General features: G+C 42.5%; 1 protein-coding gene across 1 annotated transcript; it reads left to right on the top strand.

Moving 5' to 3' along the window:
- Positions 1-332: 332 nt before the first annotated feature.
- Positions 333-22556, top strand: LOC121542678 (peroxisomal carnitine O-octanoyltransferase-like). The gene is made up of 16 exons (XM_041852164.1): positions 333-455; positions 6699-6818; positions 6920-7044; positions 7228-7409; positions 13369-13493; positions 13724-13832; positions 13946-14039; positions 14116-14241; positions 14327-14428; positions 14565-14648; positions 16552-16659; positions 16952-17082; positions 17736-17859; positions 17979-18151; positions 18217-18336; positions 20839-22556. The coding sequence occupies exons 2-16, from the start codon at positions 6704-6706 to the stop codon at positions 20957-20959; spliced, it is 1839 nt and encodes a 612-aa protein (XP_041708098.1). The 5' UTR covers positions 333-455; positions 6699-6703; the 3' UTR covers positions 20960-22556.
- Positions 22557-23452: the final 896 nt, after the last annotated feature.

The following is a 23452-nucleotide window of genomic DNA, read 5'->3' as shown; positions in this document are numbered from 1 at the left end:
ATAACAAAGAGGCAGTGTGTATGTGTCTGTGAGAAATACAAGTCTTATCTCATCCTACCCCCTAACGTTCCTCACATGAATCACAGCTTGTTATGTGAAACAATTTATATCAGTACAGTACAAACCCATTATGTTTAATCATTAATGCATTCCTTCTAAGCTAGTCATCACATCTAGATCCCCACATTAGGAAAAAGGTCAGACTTAGCTAAAATGCCAAAATAAATACACTTGACGTTAATTTGACAAAAGCTGTATCCTTTCTAACCATGACCAAAGCTGTATCCCTTCTAACCATGACCACTTACTGGGTGAAAGGTGATGAGAAGCGCTGGATACACCACGAGCGCCTTCCTCCGCAGTCTAGTCTAGACAATATCCGCAACATTATTTTTTTATTTTGCATGGACGACTGAAGACAACTTTTCACATATCGGAATTCGCAAAATACTAAAGTGAGTTTGCTTGTCATGTTTGTGGGATTAAGCTGCTTCGATCAGACTGCAAACTGAATCTGACCTACATTTGAGCGGTGGGTGAAAACAATGCAACGGCCTCGGGCCAACTATTTTATAGCTAGCTAGTGCACTTGCTTCTGCAGTAAGTAGAACTGGCTTGCTAGCTAACTATGTTTGATCATATGGTTATGTAGCCAGAATTTATATGGTAATCAATTGCTGAGCAAATGTGCTATACAAGTGCTTATTAATGCGATTGGTACAAGGCTGCGCCACCAAGCTCGAATAATAAAAATTGCAGCTGGCCTGCGAGTCTAGCTAGCTGGGCAATTCCATGTTATTTTGGAATTACTCTGATACTCCGATTTGGTTGTATGGTTTGTTAAACTTCGAAGTCAATGGTTTTTGTTTGGCATACATTTTAAAGAGTAATTCCGTTACAATGGAATTGCCCAGCTACAAATTATACAACTATCTTTGTAGATAATGACTGTACTGTAGTAGGGGAGATTGGGGTAAATTGAGCCAAAGGGGTAGGTTGAGCCACCCTTGTTTCTAGGAAACCATAAACAAAATTAATAATTTGACCAAATATGGAAAAAGTGGTAAGGAAGTTAACTTTAGTCCAAAAAACAGATTTTCACCAAGTCATGAATTTGTGTTGGAGGTTTCATGATGCTTGTATCTAAACTAAAGTAGATAATTTAAAGATTGTTCTATAAAAAGGCAAACTCAGCTCCATCATTCATTGAATCAGATGAACCCACTGATATTGGCCACTGATATGGCCAACTACTTTAATTATTTTTTCATTGGCAATATTAGCAAACTTAGGCATGACATGCCAGCAACAAACGCAGACACTATACATCCAAGTATAGTTGAACAAATTATTGTTGTCTATCAACAATGACAAGCCACCGGGGTCTGACAACTTGGATGGAAAATGACTGAAGATAATAGCGGACAATATTGCCCCTCCTATTTGCCATATGTTAAATCTGAGCCTACTAGAAAGTGTGTGCCCTCAGGCCTGGAGGGAAGCAAAAGTCATTCCGCTACCCAAGAATACTAAAGCCCCATTTACTGGCTCAAATAGCCGACCAATCAGCCTGTTACCAACCCTTAGTAAACTTTTGGGGAAAATGGTGTTTGACAATATAAAATGCTATTTTACAGTAAACAAATTGACAACAGACTTTCAGCATGCTTATAGGGAAGGACATTCAACAAGCACTTGCACAAATGACTGATGATTGGCTGAGAGAAATGTATGATAAAGATTGTGGGGGCTGTTTTGTTAGACTTCCGTGCGGCTTTTGACATTATCGATCACAGTCTGCTGCTGGAAAAACATATGTGTTATGGCTTTACACCCCCTGCTATATTGTGGATAACCGAACACAGAGGGTGTTCTTTAATGGAAGCCTCTCCAACATAATCCAGGTAGAATCAGGAATTCCTCAGGGCAGCTGCCTAGGCCCCTTACTTTTTTCAATCTTTACTAATGACATGCTACTGGCTTTGAGTAAAGCCAGTGTGTCTATGTATGCGGATGGCTCAACACTATACACGTCAGCTACTACAGCAACTGAAATGACTACAACACTTAACAAAGAGCTGCAGTTAGTTTTAGAATGGGTGGCAAGGAATAAGTTAGTCCTAAATATTTCAAAAACTAAAAGCATTGTATTTACATTTTACATTACATTACATTTGTCATTTAGCAGACGCTCTTATCCAGAGCGACTTACAGTTAGTGCATACATTTTCATACTAATCTCTTCAAATTGCACACTCCACATTCAATACAATATTCAGGGTTTTCGCGAATGAGCTGCTTAGTTTGATACACCGACCACACGGTTAACAGCTATAGGCAGTAACCTGCCCTTCAGGGTCTGGAGAACATGTTGGGAGTAGGTCAGCAACCAGATTCTGCACCGCAACACGTCAAGAGAAAACACAGGATGGGCAGCCATTATGGTGGGAAGCCCCTCCCCCTCTATGGAACCTGAAACAGAGGGACAAATCATTCACTAAACCCTAAACCTAAACTAAATCTTATAATGAATAATGAGGAAATTGAGGTGACTAAACTGCTTGGTGTAACCCTGGATTGTAAACTGTCATGGTCAAAACATGTTGATACAACAGTAACTAAGATGGGGAGAACTCTGTCCATAATAAAGCGCTGCTCTGCCTTCTTAACAACACTATCAACAAGGCAGATCCTACAGGCCCTAGTTTTGTCGCACCTGGACTACTGTTCAGTCATGTGGTCAGGTACCACAAAGAGGGACTTAGGAACATTTCAATTGGCTCAGAACAGGGCAGCACGGCTGGCCCTTAAATGTACACGGAGAGCTAACATTAATAAAATGCATATCAATCTCTCATGGCTCAAAGTGGAGGAGAGATTGACTTCATCACTACTTGTTTTTGTAAGAAGTGTTGACAAGCTGAATGCACCGAGCTGTCTGTTTAAACTACTAGCACACAGCTCGGACACCCATGCATACCCCACAAGACATGCCACCAGAGGTCTCGTCACTATCCCCAAGTCCAGAACAGACTATGGGAGGCACACAGTACTACATAGAGCCATGACTACATGGAACTCTATTCCACATCAGGTAACTGATGCAAGCAGTAGTATCAGATTTTAAAAAAACTGATAGAAATACACCTTATGGAACAGCTGGGACTGTGAAGAGACACACACAGGTACAGGCATACGCACACACATGCACTCTACACACACGTACATTGTAATATTGTTGTATGGTGGTATTATACATTTTGCATTGTAGATATTTGGTGGTGTAATAATGTTATATGATGTACTGTTATCTTTTGTTTTATGTGTGATGTAAGTGCCTTAATGTGTTTGGACCCCAGGGCTAATGGGGATCCCTAATAAATACAAATAAATACCTCAGTTGGAGTCTCTATAAGCTTCAGTATGAGGTCCGAAACCTAGCATGAAAGTGCATCCTTGTAGTTATGTGGGCTAATATAGTAAATGTTTGCCTTGGGGTAAATTGAGCCAATGGCAAGTTGAGCAAATTGATTTTTTTTTTCAGGCATAATGCGACGCATTATTGCTGGAATATGAGGTAAGAGCAGTCTGTCATGGAAAGAGCAGGTGTTGCTAATGTTTTGCACTGGGTGTACAAAACATTAGGAACACCTGCTCTTTCCATTACATATACTGACCAGGTGAAAGCTATGATCCCTTATTGATGTCACCTTTTTAAATCTACTTCAATCAGTGTAGATGAAGGGGAGGATACATGTTATATAAAGATTTTAAGCCTTGAGACAATTGAGATGTGGATTGTGTATGTGTGCCAATCAGAGGGTGACTTTGCAAGACAAAATATTTAAGTGCCTTTGAAGGGGGTATGATAGTAGATGCCAGGCGCACCGGATTGAGTGTGTCAAGAACTGCAACGCTGCTGGGTTTTTAACGCTCAACAGTTTCCCGTGTGTATCAAGAATGGTCCACCACCCAAAGCACATCCAGCCAACTTGACAAAGCGTTGGAGTCAACATGGGCCAGCATCCCTGTGTAACGCTTTCGACACATTGTAGAGTCCATTCCCCAACGAATTGAGGCTCTTCTGAGGGCGAAAAGGGGTGCAACTCAATATTAGGAAGGTGTTCCTAATGTTTTGTACACTCAGTGTGTAGAGCAATGTTATTCAACTCTTACCCTATGAGGTCCAGAGCCTGCTGGTTTTCTGTTCTACCTGATAATGAATACCACCCACCTGATGTCCCAGGTCTAAATCAGTCCCTGATTAGAGGAGAACAATGAAAAAACGCAGTGGAACTGGCTTTGATGTCCAGAGTTGAGTGTGATGGGTATAGAGAATCAATGTACCATCATTGGTTCTCTGTAGCTCAATTGGTAGAGCATGGCGCTTGTAACGCCAGGGTAGTGGCTTCGATCCCCAGGACCACCCATACGTAAAAATGTATGCACACATGACTGTAAGTCGCTTTGGAAAAAAGCGTCTGCTAAATGGCATATTATTATTATCTAAACCACTGTGAAATATTTTCAATAACCAAAAATATTGTATTTTCAGCTATTTGATGCTGGTGTACAAAACTGAAAGTAAAAGACGCAAAAACTAAACTTAAGAACGGGAAGCATAGAAATAGCGCACATAGAACATATCTACTGCGTCTTAGACTTGCTTTCAACGAGAATGACAGATCTATAACTCACATTTCTATGTGAATTTGGTCAGGTCGCACAAAAAGTTACATATTGCAGCTTTAAAAGGTGCTTAAAGTGATTAAAATATATTTTTTAAAGTGATTGTGTTTGGAAAATAAAGGTAGACATGGTTTTAAAAAGGTAGTGGTAATATTTCATTCAGTACAGACATTTGTAGGCAGTTTAACTTACCCTGTCCCACAGCTCAGCTTACCCCATACCCAGGGTATGTTGTGCCAAGAGACCACTTTTTTTGGACAAGCTATGTTTTCAAAACTGTTTACATGAATTCTGATTATTTCCAGGGATACACAACATCCTGAAATATATATTTGTTAGAAAGAATACTATATTTCCCTCAAAATGTCTCAACTTACCCCACTCTCCCTAACAGTTAGCCTGGTCCAAAATCTGTTTGTGCTTTCCAAATGTCAACAAAACAAAATACGCTAGACAAAGCGGGATATTTTTGTCGGTAGAAATGTATATTGCGAGACATTTCTATCACCTGGCACATGCGCAAATCTATGTAAACATCTGCAAGACTTCAGTTAGTATGCATGCATCGGGTGCATGTACTTCCTTCTGTCTTGTGCACCTGCCTTGGTTGATGAGCAAACATATCGTGATAACCACACACAGACCCCAGTTTTGAAGTCAATTTAATAATACTTTAAATCATTTTAATTTCGACCAGCTGATGGACCGACCCCATGGACAATCTACAGAGTAACTTCAAATGAAGTTTATTCAACATTCTGACTTGTAAAGGAACTGTTTTGATTTATTATTTTTTATCTCAAAGTTAGACGAGAGTGGAGGCTTGTTCAGTCCACACTTGGATTTGTAGAGTCTACCAGGCTAGGGGACAGTAGGTCTATGGCTAACCAGGTCTTTTGGTGCTTGTAATGGGGAAATCTAAGATGACTGAAGTTAATATTGAGTTTAGAGTGATCAACACAATGGTTAGCATATTGGAGTTTCTGTTTTGTGACATACAAGGTGTGGGTTGATGGTCAATAGACTTGATGCTGAATGATAGTGCATGATGCCAGACTGGAGGACACACTGATTATTCACTGTTGTATTGTATTGATGACATCCTGTGAACACTGTGATTCCGTAGCAGCTGACAAAGTCGTTGCCTTTTTGTTTTGACTTGCTACAAGCCTCTCAGGCTGCTGTTGACAGAACATTTGGTGCTGTCTGATTAAGACATTAAGGTACAGTCTGGATGCTGTTTCCCTGTTGCAACTTGTAATAAACAGTATTGGTTTTAAATTGACTATCTGCGACTGCTCTTCTCTTTTGTTCACCTGGAAATTCCTTTTACAGTGCTGTAGGTGACAACATGGCCAACCAGGTGTTTTGGTGCTGTAGGTGACAACATGGCCAACCAGGTGTTTTGGTGCTGTAGGTGACAACATGGCTAACCAGGTGTTTTGGTGCTGTATGTGACAACATGGCCAACCAGGTGTTTTGGTGCTGTAGGTGACCACATGGCTAACCAGGTGTTTTGGTGCTGTAGGTACCAACATGGCCAACCAGGTGTTTTGGTGCTGTAGGTGACCACATGGCCAACCAGGTGTTTTGGTGCTGTAGGTGACCACATGGCCAACCATGTGTTTTGGTGCTGTAGGTGACCACATGGCTAATCAGGTGTTTTGGTGCTGTATGTGACCACATGGCTAACCAGGTGTTTTGATGCTGTATGTGACAACATGGCTAACCAGGTGTTTTGGTGCTGTAGGTGACAACATGGCCAACCAGGTGTTTTGGTGCTGTAGGTGACAACATGGCTAACCTGGTGTTTTGGTGCTGTAGGTGACAACATGGCCAACCAGGTGTTTTGGTGCTGTAGGTGACAACATGGCTAACCTGGTGTTTTGGTGCTGTAGGTGACAACATGGCCAACCAGGTGTTTTGGTGCTGAATGTGACAACATGGCCAACCAGGTGTTTTGGTGCTGAATGTGACAACATGGCTAACCAGGTGTTTTGGTGCTGTAGGTGACATGGCCAACCAGGTGTCAGAGTCCCCCGCTGAGCAGACATTTCAGTACCAGCATAGACTGCCTCCTCTCCCTGTACCGTCTCTAGAGGGGAGCCTCGCCAAGTACCTGGATGCAGGTGAGATGCCAGCTGCATGTGTGAACGAGAAGCTCCGTTAGCATGGACCCTGAACCATGTGTGTTTGTCGAGTAACTGAAATGTCTGTGTGTATGTTCCAGTGCGGCCGTTTGCTACAGAGGAGGAGTACCAGGTGACTGCGGCCATATTGAAGAGGTTTGGAGAGGGCATCGGCAAAGACCTGCACCAAAAACTACTGCAGAGAGCCAGGACACACAGGAACTGGGTACACACACTCAACACACACACACACACAACACACTGCACAGCTAGAACCTGGGAGAACTGGGCACACACCATGCTCGACCCTGAGTAACTGCAAAAGGGAAACTTTGAGTGTTTTAAATACTAGTCATTACGGTGTTCCCCTGCAGTGTTTCATCTTTATTGTGTGTGTGTTGACCCCCAGTTGGAGGAGTGGTGGCTGGATGCAGCCTATCTGGAATTGCGTTACCCCTCCCAGTTGAATGTGAACTTCGGAGGTCCTGCACCCTACCTAGAGCACTGCTGGCCCCCTACAGAGGGAGTACAGCTACAGAGGACCAGCGTAAGCATGTGGCACACTCTACAGTACTGGGACCTGCTCCGCACGTAAGACACACACACATTGAGTGTACAAAACATTAGGAACACCTGCTCTTTCCATGACATAGACTGACCAGGTGAATCCAGGTGAAAGCTATGATCCTTGAGTGTGTCAAGAACTGCAACGCTGCAGGGTTTTTCACGCTCAACAGTTTCCCATGTGAATCAAGAATGGTCCACCACCCAAAGGACATCCAACCAACTTGACACAACTGTGGGAAGGAAGCATTGGAGTCAACATAGACCAGCATCCCTGTGGAACGCTTTCAACACTTTGTAGAGTCCATGCCTCTACAAAGTGTTGAAACCCCACCTCTTTAAGGAATACCTGGGATAGGATAAAGTAATCCTTCTAACCCCCCCCAAATTGTAAAGTGGTTATCCCACTGGCTATAGGGTGAACGCACCAATTTGTGAGTCGCTCTGGCTAAGAGCGTCTGCTAAATGACGTTAATGTGCCCTTGAGCAAGGCACTTAACCCTAATTGCTCCTGTAAGTCGCTCTGGATAAGAGCGTCTGCTAAATGACTAAAATGTAAAATGTAAATGTAATGAATTGAGGCTGTTCTTTTTTTTTTTTTTTTTTTTTTATTTAAAGTTTTATTAAGTTTTCAATCAGCCAACCAAACACATTCCACATTCACAGATGTGAATTAAAAAATTTAAAAAAAAATAATAATAATAATTTAAAAAAAAAATGTTTTATATATGTATATATATATACATACATATATATACATACATACACACATACATACATACATACACACACAAATAATAATTATAACAAAATTTAAATTATAGAACTTGCAGCAGCACTATCAAGGTTCTTATTAGCTATTTCCAGCCTTAGCTGAGATGACGAGCCAATAATTAGTTTTTAGGTTTTACAGCACCTTACACAACACGCATCTGCCCATCTCCCTGATTCCCCCATTCACTCTGTCCAATTTGAAATATAGTTGAGTAGTGGAGACCAGAGTCTATCAAACTTGGGCTGTCTCTTGTGGAGGTCATAAGTGAGCTTTTCAAGGGGGAGAAAGTCAACAATCTGGTCAATCCACATTTTAAATGTAGGAGAAGTATTAGAGGCCCACAATAGAAGAATACATTTCTTAGCAAAGTATGTAATGGTCATGAGCAAATTTTCTCTGTCAGGATCAAGAACAAAGTCCTGCTGGGCATTAAGAAGATAGAGACACGGGGTCATATCAAACTGTACATCTAGTATTTTCTGTGCAGCAGTATGTATAGATTGCCAAAATCTGGCAATCTCTCTGCAGCTCCAAAATACATGCATATAGGTTCCACTTTCAGAGGTACATCTGTTACAATTAGGAGAAATGTCTGTTTTCATTTTATGGAGTCTCAGGGGAGTGTAATAAAATTTGTACAAAAATTTGTAATTAGATTCTTTCATTTTTACATTAGTAGAGGAGCAGTATACCCTGTCGCAAACCTCCGCCCATAACTCGTCACTGATAGTCAGACCAAGGTCCTTTTCCCATATTATTTTCAAAGGAGTAAAGGAGGATCCTCCTTTCTCAGAAAGGAGTCTATAGATATAGGATATTTTGCCTTTAATGGATTGTGCTGTGACAAGAAGGGTTTCAACTTCATTCAACTGAGTTCTAAACCTCCTCTTGGAAGTAAATGAGGAGATGACATGTCTAATTTGTAGATATTTTAAAAATGGGATCTTGGCACATTGAATTCATTGCAGAGCTCTTGAAAGGATTTCAGTGTAGTGGTCTTCTGATGAAATAGGTCTGAAAAGGTCCTGATTCCTAGAGTATGCCAAAGATTAAAGTTGGCATCTCTCAGGGCTTTTGGCAAGTCTGGGTTGCCTACTATAGGCGAGTGAGAACATATTTGGGAGGAGATGCCCAAGTATTTCTTACAGTCCCTCCACGCTCGTAGGGTACTGTAAATCACAAATGTTTTGGCTATGTTGCCCACTTCACTAAAGTTATCAATGAATATAGTTGAGCTTAGTGGCAATGAACCACAAGATTGGGCTTCTATCTGGCTCCACGTTGACTCTTGTCTGTTTGTGATCCATGTTAGCATGTTGCGGATTTGGGCAGACCAGTAGTACAATTGAAGGGAGGGAAGGGAAAGACCACCCTTAGATTCAGGTTTCGATAGAGTGGAAAGCTTGATCCTAGGTTTTTTATTGCCCCATATAAATTTGGTGATGCTTTGGTTAATTGTTTTGAAAAAGGAAGCTGGGAGATAGCATGGGAGCATCTGAAATAAATAGTTCAGTCTAGGGAGGATGTTCATACGGATTACATTAATTCTTCCTACTAAGCTAATTGGGAGGGAGATCCAGGTTTGGAGGTTGTTCTTGATTTGATCCAGGAGTGGAAGATAATTCTCTTTGAAAAGCCTATTCAGATCTGGTGTTATGAATATCCCAAGGTATTGAAACCCCTGTGTCTTCCATTGGAATGGGCATAGTGTCTTCATAGAACTGGTGAGTATAATATTGAGAGGGCAGACAGTGGATTTGTTAAAATTAATCTTATAACCTGAAAACGTGCCATACTGAGCAATTGTATCTAAGATGGGAGGAAGGGATTTCTCAGGGTTGGATATGTAGAGCAAGACATCATCCGCGTAAGCGAAATCTTGTGCTGCAGGCCGCCTGCAGGAACACCCATAATACTTGGATTGCTCCTTATCAACTCTGCCAGAGGCTCCGCCCCAACAAGTAGAGCAGGGGGGACAGCGAGCACCCTTGTCTTGTGCCCCGTCCCAAAGGGAATCTGTCAGAGTTCAGTCCGTTAGTAGTCACCATGGCATTTGGATGAGAGTATAGTGATTTGATCCATTTAATAAAGTTTGGGCCCATGTTGAACTTCTCTAAGACTGAGAACAGAAAGCTCCACTCCATCCTGTCGAACGCCTTCTCAGCATCCAGTGAAGCCAGCAGGACAGGGGTCTTCTGTGCGTTTACTTGATCAATAATATCAAAAAGACGGCGAATGTTATCAGAAGAGTATCTGTCTCTAATAAATCCCGTCTGGTCCGCTTTTATTATTTTGGGAAGAAGAGTGTTTAGTCTTTTGGCGAGCAATTTGGTGATTATTTTGTAGTCGAAATCCAACAAGCTTATGGGCCGGAAGGAGGAGCAGGATAGGGGATCCTTGTCTTTTTGAGCAACACTGTAATGCGAGCTGTGTGCATTGAGTCTGGGAGAACTCAGTTTTTGCAAAAATCCTCCAGCATTGGCATGAAAATAGGGCTAAGCTGGGGCCAAAAAGCTTTGTAGAACTCTCTGGGGAATCCATCTGGGCCTGGGGACTTGTTAGGTGGCATGGAGGTAATTGCCTCCAGGATCTCCTCAGGAGTGAAGGGGGAGTTGAGATCTTCTTGGTCGGTCTCTGATAGTTTAGGTAGCGAGATTCCCTCTAGGAAGGAGTGGAGTTCTGCCTCCGTGTGTTTTCTCTCAGAGGTATATAGTTTGCAGTAAAAATCATGAAAAGTTAAATTGATCTTTTTTGGATCATATGTGACCTCATCCTCTGCTGTTCGGATAGCCATAATTGTACGCTCTGACTGCTCTTTTTTTAATTGATAAGCAAGCAATCTACTAGGCCTATTGCTATACTCATGGTATTTCTGTTTAGTAAAGAAAACTTTTTTTTTAATCTCCCGAGTATAGTCCAAATTCAGTTTGGCTTTGGCTGCTTTAAGTTGACTCCAGGAGGTGCTGTCTGGGGATTGTTTATGTACTTTTTCACAGCGTTCCAGCTCCCTCTCCAGATCTAGCCTGTGTGCTTCCATTGCTTTTTTCTTAGAGGAAGCATATGCAATTAGATGACCTCTTAGTGTGGCTTTAGCAGCGTCCCACATTGTGGCCGGAGAAACAGGAGAATCTTTGTTGTCTTGTGTGTAGTTGTCTATCCATGTAGTTACCAATGTATGGAATGCTTCGTTTGATAGCATGGAGGTGTTGAATTTCCAGCTCTTTGATCTCGGGATGTTTTTGCAGAGGTCAAAGCGGAGGTGGACAAAGGCGTGATCCGAAAGCGCTATGGGTCCGATTGTACACGTGGCTGAATTTATGAAACTCTTTGGGATAAAAATGTAATCTATACGGGAGTAGGTGTTATGGACATTAGAGTAGTATGTATAGTCCATAGCTGAGCTATTAGTCTCTCTCCAGATATCTATCAGTCCCATCTCTTTAGTAAGAGAGTTCAACATCTTTGCAGATCTAGGATTTGTGGTGGTGATTTGAGATGATTTGTCTAGGGTTGGGTTCAGGGTACAATTAAAATCTCCGGCCAACACTCCAAAGGAAACACAATGCTCATTGAACAGAGTTATCATTTTCGACATAAAAGCAGGAGTGTCTGTGTTAGGGGCGTATATGTTTAAGATAGTAATTGGTTGCCCATACAGTGACCCAGTTATCAAGATAAATCTCCCCTCCGGATCAGATATGTTTTTGTCAATTATGAATGGAACATTCTTATGGATAAGTATTGCTGTACCTCTACTGTTGGATTTGAAAGATGAGAAATACACCTGTCCCACCCAAGCTCTGCGGAGTTTGGCATGTTCAGCATCACAGAGGTGTGTCTCTTGCAATAGCGCGATGTCTGCTTTTTCCTTTTTTAGAGTACATAGTATCTTTTTCCGTTTTATTGCATGGCCTAGACCGTGGCAGTTCCATGTCAATAGATTTAAGGTACTAGTCATCGTCATCGAACAGTAATCGAACTTTAGTGCAAGTCATCTCTGGGTAAAGGTGGATCGTAGTTACAGCTGCGTTCACATAAAAGGAAAATAAATGGTTTACATAAAATAACAATCTCTGAACACCCCAGCCGAGTTCCCAAACAACTCGACATATCCCGTTGGATCTATTACCTCCCCGCTCAGTCACAATTCTGTGTTCCAACAAAAAAAAAGACCGGGAACAGTTAGCAACGCACAACGTCTCCCCCTCCCCACCAAAGAAATGCCTCATCCTCTCCGCCCGCATTGAGTAACTGACAACGTAGCCCCCGTCCAGACCACATTAAGAAAGGGAGAAAATAAAATCAATAGCCCAGCCTACATACAGTAGGCCTAAGTTATAATATGGGGCCTATCCCTCTCAGCTAAAGGAACATAAATATAGATTGGACGGCTATAATGAAATTTAGCAGGGCGGTGGGTCTTTGGATATCGGCTATATGTTGTCTTACCTCCTTTAGTAATAACAGTAATCGCATTAATCGCATTTAGTCAATGGTCCATTTCTCATTGACCGGGGTTGTCTTTCAAAAAACGTTTTGCCTCTTCGGGAGTTTTGAAGTGTCGCAGGGCTCCTTGGTGAAGAATCCTGAGCTCGTTTGGGTATTTGAATCCCCTAAAGATGCCTCGGTCAATGGAGCATTTCTTCACCTCGTCAAACTCTCGGCGCTTTCGGCGTATTCCAGCTGACAGGTCCTGGAGTAAGGTGAGTTTGGCGTTTCCCACTGTAATGGTGTTGGTTTTCGCCGCCTGTAGGACTCGTTCAATTGAGGCTGTTCTAAGGGCAAAAGGGGGGGTGCAACTCAATATTAGGACTGTGTTCCTAATGTTTTGTACACTCCGTGTATACATTCATGCTGCACACGCATCACAACTGCTGCTACCAGACGATTGCTAAATAATGGACAATTTAAACATTTTGTCCCCCAATCCCCCCCTTCCCCAAAACACGTGTAAATATTGGCCTATGAATTGTGCCTTCCTGTATTATACTTGTTTAAAGTGTTTATTCTGTTCTACTGAGACATTTACTTTACGTTCCTTATCTTATCTTTTATTTCTTATTGTTGTTGCATTGTCCAGAAGGAACCTGCAAGTAAGCATTTAGTTGGACGGTGTAAACCATGTGTATCCCATGCATACGACTAATAAAACTTGAAACACACACACCTATGTACGTTCAGTACACACTCTCTGACTGTTATCTCCGACAGGGAGAGGCTGGACCCTCATAAGAATGGTAATGTGGCGTTGGATATGGACCAGTTCAGAATGCTGTTCTGTACATGCAAAGTTCCTGGAGTCACCAAGGATACCATCATCAACTACTTTAAGACCGGTAGGTGACCACCCCCCCCACACACCCCTATGCAATATGATGTTAGTATGTGTGTATTTTTTTTGTGTGTAGTACTTTCTGTTATTTATATAGGCCTTTGTGTGTGTGTGTGTGTGTGTGTGTGTGTGTGTGTGTGTGTGTGTGTGTGTGTGTGTGTGTGTGTGTGTGTGTGTGTGTACTGATTAATTTTGTGTGTATATTTATTGATGTGTTTTTTCTGTGTGTTGTAGAGAGCGAGGGTCCATGCCCCTCCCATGTGGTGGTGATGTGTAAGGGCCGTTTCTTCTCATTTGATGCAGTGTGTGACGGTCATATTCTTACCCCTCCAGAGCTGCTCAGGTATGCTGGCCGGTGGATATTTAGGTATATTTGTGTGCATCTGCATTTATTTGCATGTATTTATATGCCTTTGCGTGTATGTATCAGTATTTGTGTGTTTGTGGCGTGTGTAGGCAGCTGACCAATGTGAAGCAGTGTTGTGAGGGGGAGCCAGCAGGCGATGGAGTCGCCGCTCTCACCTCAGAGGAGAGGACACGCTGGGCTATGGTGTGTTTGAAGTTGGATGTATAGAACAGACATCACCATGCCCTAAACGTCTCTGTCTCTCTCGGTCTCTCTGTAGGCCAGGGAGTATCTGATAGGTATAGATCCAGCCAATAAGACCCTCTTAGAGACCATCCAGAGCAGTCTGTTTGTGGTCTCACTGGACGATGCTAAACCCTACGCTACTGCAGAGAACTACACACCGGTACGTACACACACACACACACACACCACAGGCAACCATACCATCCTAAGTGTGGTATAATCTGACCTTTGGCCTTTACCCCCAGTTGACCCGGGAAACGCTGATAGGAGACCCCACCATCCGCTGGGGAGACAAATCCTACAACTCCATCTCCTTCGCCGACGGAACCTTCGGATCCAACTGTGACGTGAGTTACTGTTTGTAGAGAGAGAAAGAGCGATGGTTTGAGATAACAATACTCCTCTGTTGGCTGTAGTGTAATTATGTTTTGTTGTGAGCGTGCTCCTATCTATGGTAATTGCTGCTTTGTGTGTGTGTTGCAGCATGCCCCGTATGATGCCATGGTGCTGGTAACTCAGTGTTACTATGTGGATCAGCAGCTCAAAGCTACAGACGGCAAGTGGAAGGTAAATACAGTTTCTATTGAACTTATTTTTAGTGACTGTATATCTTGTTTGTCCTTAATTCTAAGTGCCTTACTGGCCTGCTAAACCGGACGCATAACTATTGCTGAGTTTGAGACGCTCCTACAGTGAGGGAAAAAAGTATTTGATCCCCTGCTGATTTTGTACGTTTGCCCACTGACAAAGAAATTATCAGTCTATAATTTTAATGGTAGGTTTATTTGAACAGTGAGAGACAGAATAACAACAAAAAAATCCAGAAAAACGCATGTCAAAAATGTTATAAATTGATTTGCATTTTAATGAGGGAAATAAGTATTTGACCCCCTCTCAATCAGAAAGATTTCTGGCTCCCAGGTGTCTTTTTATACAGTTAACAAGATGAGATTAGGAGCACACTCTTAAAGGGAGTGCTCCTAATCTCAGCTTGTTACCTGTATAAAAGACACCTGTCCACAGAAGCAATCAATCAATCAGATTCCAAACTCTCCACCATGGCCAAGACCAAAGAGCTCTCCAAGGATGTCAGGGACAAGATTGTAGACCTACACAAGGCTGGAATGGGCTACAAGACCATCGCCAAGCCGCTTGGTAAGAAGGTGGCAACAGTTGGTGTGATTATTCGCAAATGGAAGAAACACAAAAGAACTGTCAATCTCCCTCGGCCTGGGGCTCCATACAAGGATCTTGTCAATGATCTCAAGGCAGCTGGAACCATAGTCACCAAGAAAACAATTGGTAACACATAATGCCGTGAAGGACTGAAATCCTGCAGCGCCCGCAAGGTCCCCCTGCTCAAGAAAGCACATATACAGGCCCGTCTGAAGTTTGCCAATGAACATCTGAATGATTCAGAGGAGAACTGGGTGAAAGTGTTGTGGTCAGATGAGACCAAAATCGAGCTCTTTGGCATCAACTCAACTCGCCGTGTTTGGAGGAGGAGGAATGCTGCCTATGACCCCAAGAACACCATCCCCACCGTCAAACATGGAGGTGGAAACATTATGCTTTGGGGGTGTTTTTCTGCTAAGGGGACAGGACAACTTCACCGCATCAAAGGGACGATGGACGGGGCCACGTACCATCAAATCTTGGGTGAGAACATCCTTCCCTCAGCCAGGGCATTGAAAATGGGTCGTGGATGGGTATTCCAGCATGACAATGACCCAAAACACACGGCCAAGGCAACAAAGGAGTGGCTCAAGAAGAAGCACATTAAGGTCCTGGAGTGGCCTAGCCAGTCTCCAGACCTTAATCCCATAGAAAATCTGTGGAGGGAGCTGAAGGTTCGAGTTGCCAAACGTCAGCCTCGAAACCTTAATGACTTGGAGAAGATCTGCAAAGAGGAGTAGGACAAAATCCCTCCTGAGATGTGTGCAAACCTGGTGGCCAACTACAAGAAACGTCTGACCTCTGTGATTGCCAACAAGGGTTTTGCTACCAAGACATATTTTGCAGAGGGGTCAAATACTTATTTCCCTCATTAAAATTAAAATGCAAATCAATTTATAACATTTTTGACATGCGTTTTTCTGGATTTTTTTGTTGTTATTCTGTCTCACTGTTCAAATAAACCTATCATTAAAATTATAGACTGATCATTTTCTTTGTCAGTGGGCAAACGTACAAAATCAGCAGGGGATCAAATAATTTTTTCCCTCACTGTATTCATTTCAGTGAAACCTGGGCATAAGCATGCCGGTTCCGCGTGCTCGGCTCAGCATAAAATTCCACTCTGGTTCTATTTAGAAGATCTTACGCCGTAGCCCACACCTGAGAACAATAGGATAAAGTGGCTCTCTATTCCCACTGGCAAACAGTTACACTTCCATGTATCAGGTAATAAACAGGTTAATTTCACTGTGAGTAAGCAACAGTATCATTTTTATTGTGTGTGTCTGTGTAGGGCTCCGAGACAGTGCGGCCTATGCCTCTTCCTGAAGAGTTGGTCTTCACTGTGGATGACAGAGTCAGGAGTGACATTGCACATGCCAAGCAACAGTACTTTGAGACTGTGAGTCCACACACACACCCACATTCATGACTCTGTGCGTCTCCCTGGTGGTCAGATTGGACCATCGCAGGTGTTGTGTTGATCACAAACACACCCTCACAAGTCCTTACACTCCCCACCTCACACACACAACTCTAATCTGTGTGTGATATCTGGTTTGACAGACCTGTGTGTGATATCTGGTTTGACAGACCTGTGTGTGATATCTGGTTTGACAGACCTGTGTGTGATATCTGGTTTGACAGACCTGTGTGTGATATCTGGTTTGACAGACCTGTGTGTGTGTCTCCAGACCCAGGACTTGCAGGTGGTGTGTTATGCCTTCACCTCGTTTGGGAAAGCAGCTATCAAACAGAGGAAGCTCCACCCAGACACCTTCATACAACTGGCCCTTCAACTGGCGTATTACAGACAGCATGGGAGGTAACACCATCCACCCACCCAGGGCCAACTCTAGCCTTTTGGGGGCCCTAAGCGAGATTTCGTTGGGGCCTAAGCTAAGCCATGGGGTGAAAATACATTATTTTCAGTTTTAAAGTTAATTTATTGTAATTCTACACATTTTGCAGCGATTTATGCCATGTTAATGATTTCTAAGTGAGAGTGACTAACAAAATCAATGGGGGCCCCCTGGAGGTCAGGGCCCCTGGGCACGTGTCCTGTGTGCCTGTTCTGTATTCAGCCATGATAACAAGTTTAGATAGCTGGCTAGACTAACTTACCAATGTAAAACATGTTAGAAGGTGAATTGAGTGACTGCCAGAGCTGACATAACAAGAGAGAAATTGCTGATGTACAACCAAATTTCGAACTTGCACATGGTGTATTCTACTATTCTAACTCTCAAATAATAATCATTTGGGGGGAGGTTGGGGGCCCCCTAGCGGCCTGGGGCCTTAAGCGACGGCTTATGTTGCTTATGCCTGGAGCCGGCCCAGCATCATCCATCCATCCACCCACCCACCCGCCCATCCATCTATCCATCCATCATTTATCTATCCATCCATCCATTCATCCATCCTTCCCCCCCAATATTCTCTCCATAACTGATGATTGATGATAATCCCCCGTCCCAGGTCAGGTAGTTGCTATGAGACAGCGATGACCAGAAGGTTCTACCACGGCAGGACTGAGACCATGAGGCCCTGTACCCTGGAAGCACAGAACTGGTGCCGCATCATGCTCAACCCTGCAGCCAGCGTAAGTGTGAGAGTTTGTGTGTGTCCAATAAACCAGTTAGTTCTTCATTCATTGTCATGCCATACATGTAAATCTGGCGACCAGGCTACTTACACTCTGACTTTCTGTGTGTCTCCCAGGCTGAGGCTAAGAGGAAAGCCCTGCTGCTGGCCTTCAACAAGCACAACAAACTGATGGCCGAGGCACAGAATGGAAAAGGTTTTGACAGACATCTCCTGGGCCTGTACCTGATCGCCAAGGAGGAGGGACTTCCTATGCCAGACCTTTTCACTGATCCACTGTATTCAAAGAGGTGTGTGTGTATGATTGTTTGTGTGTGTTTATGGTATGTGTAATTTGTGTGCGTTCTATCTCCAGTGGCGGGGGCGGTAACTTTGTCCTGTCCAGCAGTCTGGTTGGCTACACCACAGTCCTGGGAGCGGTCGCTCCCATGGTGCACCATGGCTACGGGTTCTTCTACCGCATCAGAGACGACAGGTGGGCTATTACACACGCACGTACACACACACACACACTGACCCCACGCAACAGCGTCCACAGTTTGACCAGTAAACACGCACGCACTGACCCCACGCAACAGCATCCACAGTTTGACAAGTAAACACACACACACTGACCCCACGCAACAGCATCCACAGTTTGACCAGTAAACACACACACACTGACCCCACGCAACAGCATCCACAGTTTGACCAGTAAACACACACACACACTGACCCCACGCAACAGCATCCACAGTTTGACCAGTAAACACACACACACACTGACCCCACGCAACAGCATCCACAGTTTGACCAGTAAACACACACACACTGACCCCACGCAACAGCATCCACAGTTTGACCAGTAAACACACACACACTGACCCCACGTAACAGCATCCACAGTTTGACCAGTAAACACACACACACACACACACACATTATCACCTACAGTGCCTTGAAAAAGTATTCATCCCCCTTGGCGTTTTTCCGATTTTGTTGCATTACAACCTGTAATTTAAATGGATTTTTATTTGGATTTCATATAATGGACATACAAAAAATAGTCCAAATTGGTGAAGTGAAATAAAAAATATAACTTTTTTAAAAAAATTATAAAAAATAAATAACGGAAAATTGGTGCGTGCATATGTATTCACCCCCTTTGCTATGAAGCCCCTAAATAAGATCTGGTGCAACCAATTACCTTCAGAAGTCACATAATTAGTTAAATAAAGTCCACCTGTGTGCAATCTAAGTGTCACATGACATGTCACATGATCTCAGTGTATATATACACCTGTTCTGAAAGGCCCCAGAGTCTGCAACACCACTAAGCAAGGGGCACCACCAAGCAAGCGGCACCATGAAGACCAAGGAGCTCTCCAAACAGGTCAGGGACAAAGTTGTGGAGAAGTACAGATCAGGGTTGGGTTATAAAAAAATATCAGAAACTTTCAACATCCCACGGAGCACCATTAAATCCATTATTAAAAAATTTAAAGAATATGGCACCACAACAAACCTGCCAAGAGAGGGCCGCCCACCAAAACTCACGGACCAGGTAAGGAGGGCATTAATCAGAAAGGCAACAAAGAGACCAAAGATAACCCTGAAGGAGCTGCAAAGCTCCACAGCGGAGATTGGAGTATTTGTTCATAGGACCACTTTAAGCGTACACTCCACAGAGCTGGGCTTTACGGAAGAGTGGCCAGAAAAAATACATTGATTAAAGAAAAAAATAAGCAAACACGTTTGGTGTTCACCAAAAGGCATGTGGGAGACTCCCCAAACATAGGGAAGATGGTACTCTGGTCAGATGAGACTAAAATTGAGCTTTCTGGCCATCGAGGAAAACGCTATGTCTGGCGCAAACCCAACACCTCTCATCACCCTGAGAACACCATCCCCACAGTGAAGCATGGTGGTGGCAGCATCATGCTGTGGGGATGTTTTTCATTGGCAGGGACTGGGAAACTGGTCAGAATTGAAGGAATGATGGATTGCGCTAAATACAGGGAAATTATTGAGGGGAAACCTATTTCAGTTTTCCAGAGATTTGAGACTGGGATGGAGGTTCATCTTCCAGCAGGACAATGACCCTAAGCATACTGCTAAAGCAACACTTCAGTGGTTTAAGGGGAAACATTTAAATGTCTTGGAATGGCCTAGTCAAAGCCCAGACCTCAATCCAATTGAGAATCTGTGGTATGACTTAAAGATTGCTGTACACCAGCGGAACCCATCCAACTTGAAGGAGCTGGAGCAGTTTTGCCTTGAAGAATGGGCAAAAATCCCAGTGGGTAGATGTGCCAAGCTTATAGAGACATACCCCAAGAGACTTGCAGCTGTAATTGCTGCAAAAGGTGGCTCTACAAAGTATTGACTTTTCTTAATAGTTATGCACAGTCAAAATTTCTTATTTTTGGTCTTATTTCTTGTTTGTTTCACAAGAAAAAATATTTTACATCTTCAAAGTGGTAGGCATGTTGTGTAAATCAAATGATACAAACCCCCTAAAAATCCATTTTAATTCCAGGTTGTAAGGCAACAAAATAGGAAAAATGCCAAGGGGGGGGTGAATACTTTCGCAAGCCACTGTAGCTCCAACCTCCTAACACAACACATGAGTGCATTACTAAATAAAATACAGAATAGCTAGACTAGAGGATGTGAAATGATGATTTGGGACCCTCCTCCCCTTCCCCGTCTCTCTGATGACATAATACTGTAGGGAGAGTAATGGTGTTTAGATATCCCTCTGTGAGTATATACCACTAGATAGATGTTGGTGCTTTAGGTCCTGGACAATGCATGCTTGACCAGATAACAGTTGCTATTCCACCTATTAGCCGTGTCATCTTGTTAGTGGGGTCAAGGGTGAAGTTCAATAGTAGTAGTTGGAAAGTGCAGCTGTGTTGTTCCGTCCTCTCTATGAGGGCCAGATTTGTTTAACCTCTACAAGTGTCCGGTATCTGACTTGTACTTCCTGATTCAGGATCGTGGCTTCCTGTTCGGCGTGGAAGTCCAGTCCAGAGACGGATGCAGAGACACTGTTCCAGAACCTGGTTACCTCCCTACATGAGATGCTACATCTGGCTACCACAGCTCAGCTGTAACACACACAGTCTCTAGATGGTAGCCAATAATAGTTTAGTTTTGCACAGATCAATGCAAAGGCACTTTGATTTTATAAATAATAATAAAAGAAAATGTATTCTTTGTTTAAATGCAGTTCAACAAATTAGTTTAATTGACACTTTAATGAATGTAATTCTCTGTGATTTTATGTAGCATCTAGATTGGGAATCCCTGTTTTCAAAATGTATAGATTGAACTTCCTACCATGATTCTGTTTAGATTTAGTCTGTTGTTTATTTGTTGTGAGAAACATTTAGTGTTAAGCCATGCACTGTACCCCGCTAAGCTAACTCACCCTCACCATAACACTTCCAGCCTGCAGTGACCAGCGTAGCGTCACGTGTCACTGGTCATTAGGGATTCATGAACAGTATTACTTTTCCAGAAGAGTGACATGGATGTTCTTGATTGGTTGAAATGACTCTCTTTAGAACGTAACTGTAGCTGTGAAATGGGAAGTGGAAAAACTGAGAGAAACAGGTAATGTTATCTTTGACTACAGTATGGCCTCATGGGTATTATATAAGGGCCCTACTCAAATCAAAATTGTTTTCCAGTTTCCGGGGCAAGAAAAATGATAGTTTTTATGTTTTGCACATCACTAGAGGATTATGCATTTGGATGCGTGTCCCATCAATGAAATGGTGTTAAAAGTGTGGGTGAGGCAGAAAGAAACCCAAGTAAATTCAAAAGTGCCTTTTTGCTGTGTCCTTATTTTAGTCTGTTCCCAGAGATCTGGTTAGTGGTTTTGATTGATTGACTTCTTAGACTTCCAAAGCGGCTGAGTCACTACCACTCCTATGCCAGATCCATATGCCACCACCCTATGCAATATGCCATTCTATGTAGATGTCTGTAATAATGAGCATTCCTGTATACCTGTATGTTTATGTTTAAATCTGCAGTGACTACTGTGGTAGTCATGGAATAGTATTTTATTTGTAGCAAGACGAACTTGGCTAAAGCAGAAACAGATTGGCATCTAGGCTTTGTTATTTGATTGATTCACTTGACTAGTTTTCCCTCCATTAATCTGACTAGTTTTCGCTCCATTAATCTGAAGCTTTATCAACATCATACTGACTGAAATGTTCAACTACTCTGATATGGCTTTTCATTGAATATTTACTTATTTCACATTCAATGACACTGAATGTAATAACATTGGGCCTGTTCGACATTGCAGCCGACAGTGCCGTCACAATTTACCCATGATACATCACGGTTTTGATGCTCTCAAACACGGCCATTGTGTTAATACCTTCAGATATCCTTGAGATCTGAAGAGATTTTCAGCATGTTTTTTTTTGTTGTAAATGATAGAAATGTGAAAGAAGAGCACTGCACTTGATTCAATCAACGAAATGAAAATAATCTGTTTTAATGCCTAAAGTAGTGAAAATGATGTAGCCCACTTTACAGTAGGACAATTATAGTATTGACTTACTGACAATGGAAACTTGGAAAATGTTGAATTGAATATGAAACTTCTTTAGTGTGATTGAACTGACAAATCAAACTGAATGAATCATGTCATGAGCCCAAATATTCAAATAAAAACATATTTATTAATGATACCTGTTTACATAAATAAAAAAGTAATGCATACATACATACATACCCAAGCAGAGGTTGTTAATTCAGTGCAATTGTAGAAACAGGAACGTGGTTTGTATCAATATACTGTTAGTGGTTGAGCCCCAACCCTCAGGTGTGTGTATGTATCTCTCACTCACCATCTTAGCTACAGGTAAGTCAAACAAAACAGTCAGGAACTCTTTGGTCCTTTTAAATACCTCAGGCACTTCCAATAGCATGAGCATAGCACAGAGACAGTTGGAAGGCCACATCTCAAGATAAACAAACGTATAAAAAAAAATATTCCTCAACATTAAAGTTCCAATGCATCTGTTTTTAGCTCAATATCAAATCATTTCTGGGTAACAATTAAGTACCTTACTGTGATTGTTTTAAATAAATAAAAATAGCTTCTTAGCAAAGAGCAATTTCTCAAGCAAGAATTGTGCTAGGGCTGTCTGGTAGTGGGGAGGGGAAAACTGAAAACTAGCTGTTATTCGCAGAGAGGTTTGGAACTCTTTCTTACTGGTCTATTAACCAATGTATGCCTGGTGATGTCACTAGGCAGGCCAAAACTCCATCTCACCAAACCAGGCTGAAATTTCAGGCAGTCTATTCAAACAGCTTTTACACTAAAAGGGCATTATCATCATTTTCACAGTTTCAGAATTACCTTTATTCTCTCATAGTGTGGAAATATATATAAAACACAGGAAAATCTAGTTTTTGCCTGCACTGGACCTTTAAAGGAAAACTCCACCCAAAAACTATCTTTTGGTATTTGTTTCATTAGTCCATTGTTGACATAGTCCCAAAATGTTTTGCTTATCAGCACTCAAGTTTTCAAGATATGTAACTTTCAAAATACAGAAATCATCCCTGTATGATGCATT

Source organism: Coregonus clupeaformis, chromosome 28 (assembly GCF_020615455.1).
Source record: "Coregonus clupeaformis isolate EN_2021a chromosome 28, ASM2061545v1, whole genome shotgun sequence".
In the NCBI taxonomy this organism is placed as follows: Eukaryota; Metazoa; Chordata; class Actinopteri; order Salmoniformes; family Salmonidae; genus Coregonus; species Coregonus clupeaformis.
Note: the sequence above shows the minus strand (reverse complement) of the source record. Positions and strands in the feature narration are given on the sequence as shown.

What these genes read in the sequence shown, in the direction of transcription:
- LOC121542678 (XM_041852164.1), top strand. Translation starts at nt 6,704, where the DNA reads ATGGCCAACCAGGTGTCAGAGTCCCCCGCTGAGCAGACATTTCAGTAC. An exon ending in TACTGGGACCTGCTCCGCAC is followed by an intron (nt 7,410 to 13,368) that starts GTAAGACACACA and finishes TATCTCCGACAG; the next exon opens with GGAGAGGCTGGACCCTCATA. An exon ending in GATCCACTGTATTCAAAGAG is followed by an intron (nt 18,152 to 18,216) that starts GTGTGTGTGTAT and finishes TTCTATCTCCAG; the next exon opens with TGGCGGGGGCGGTAACTTTG.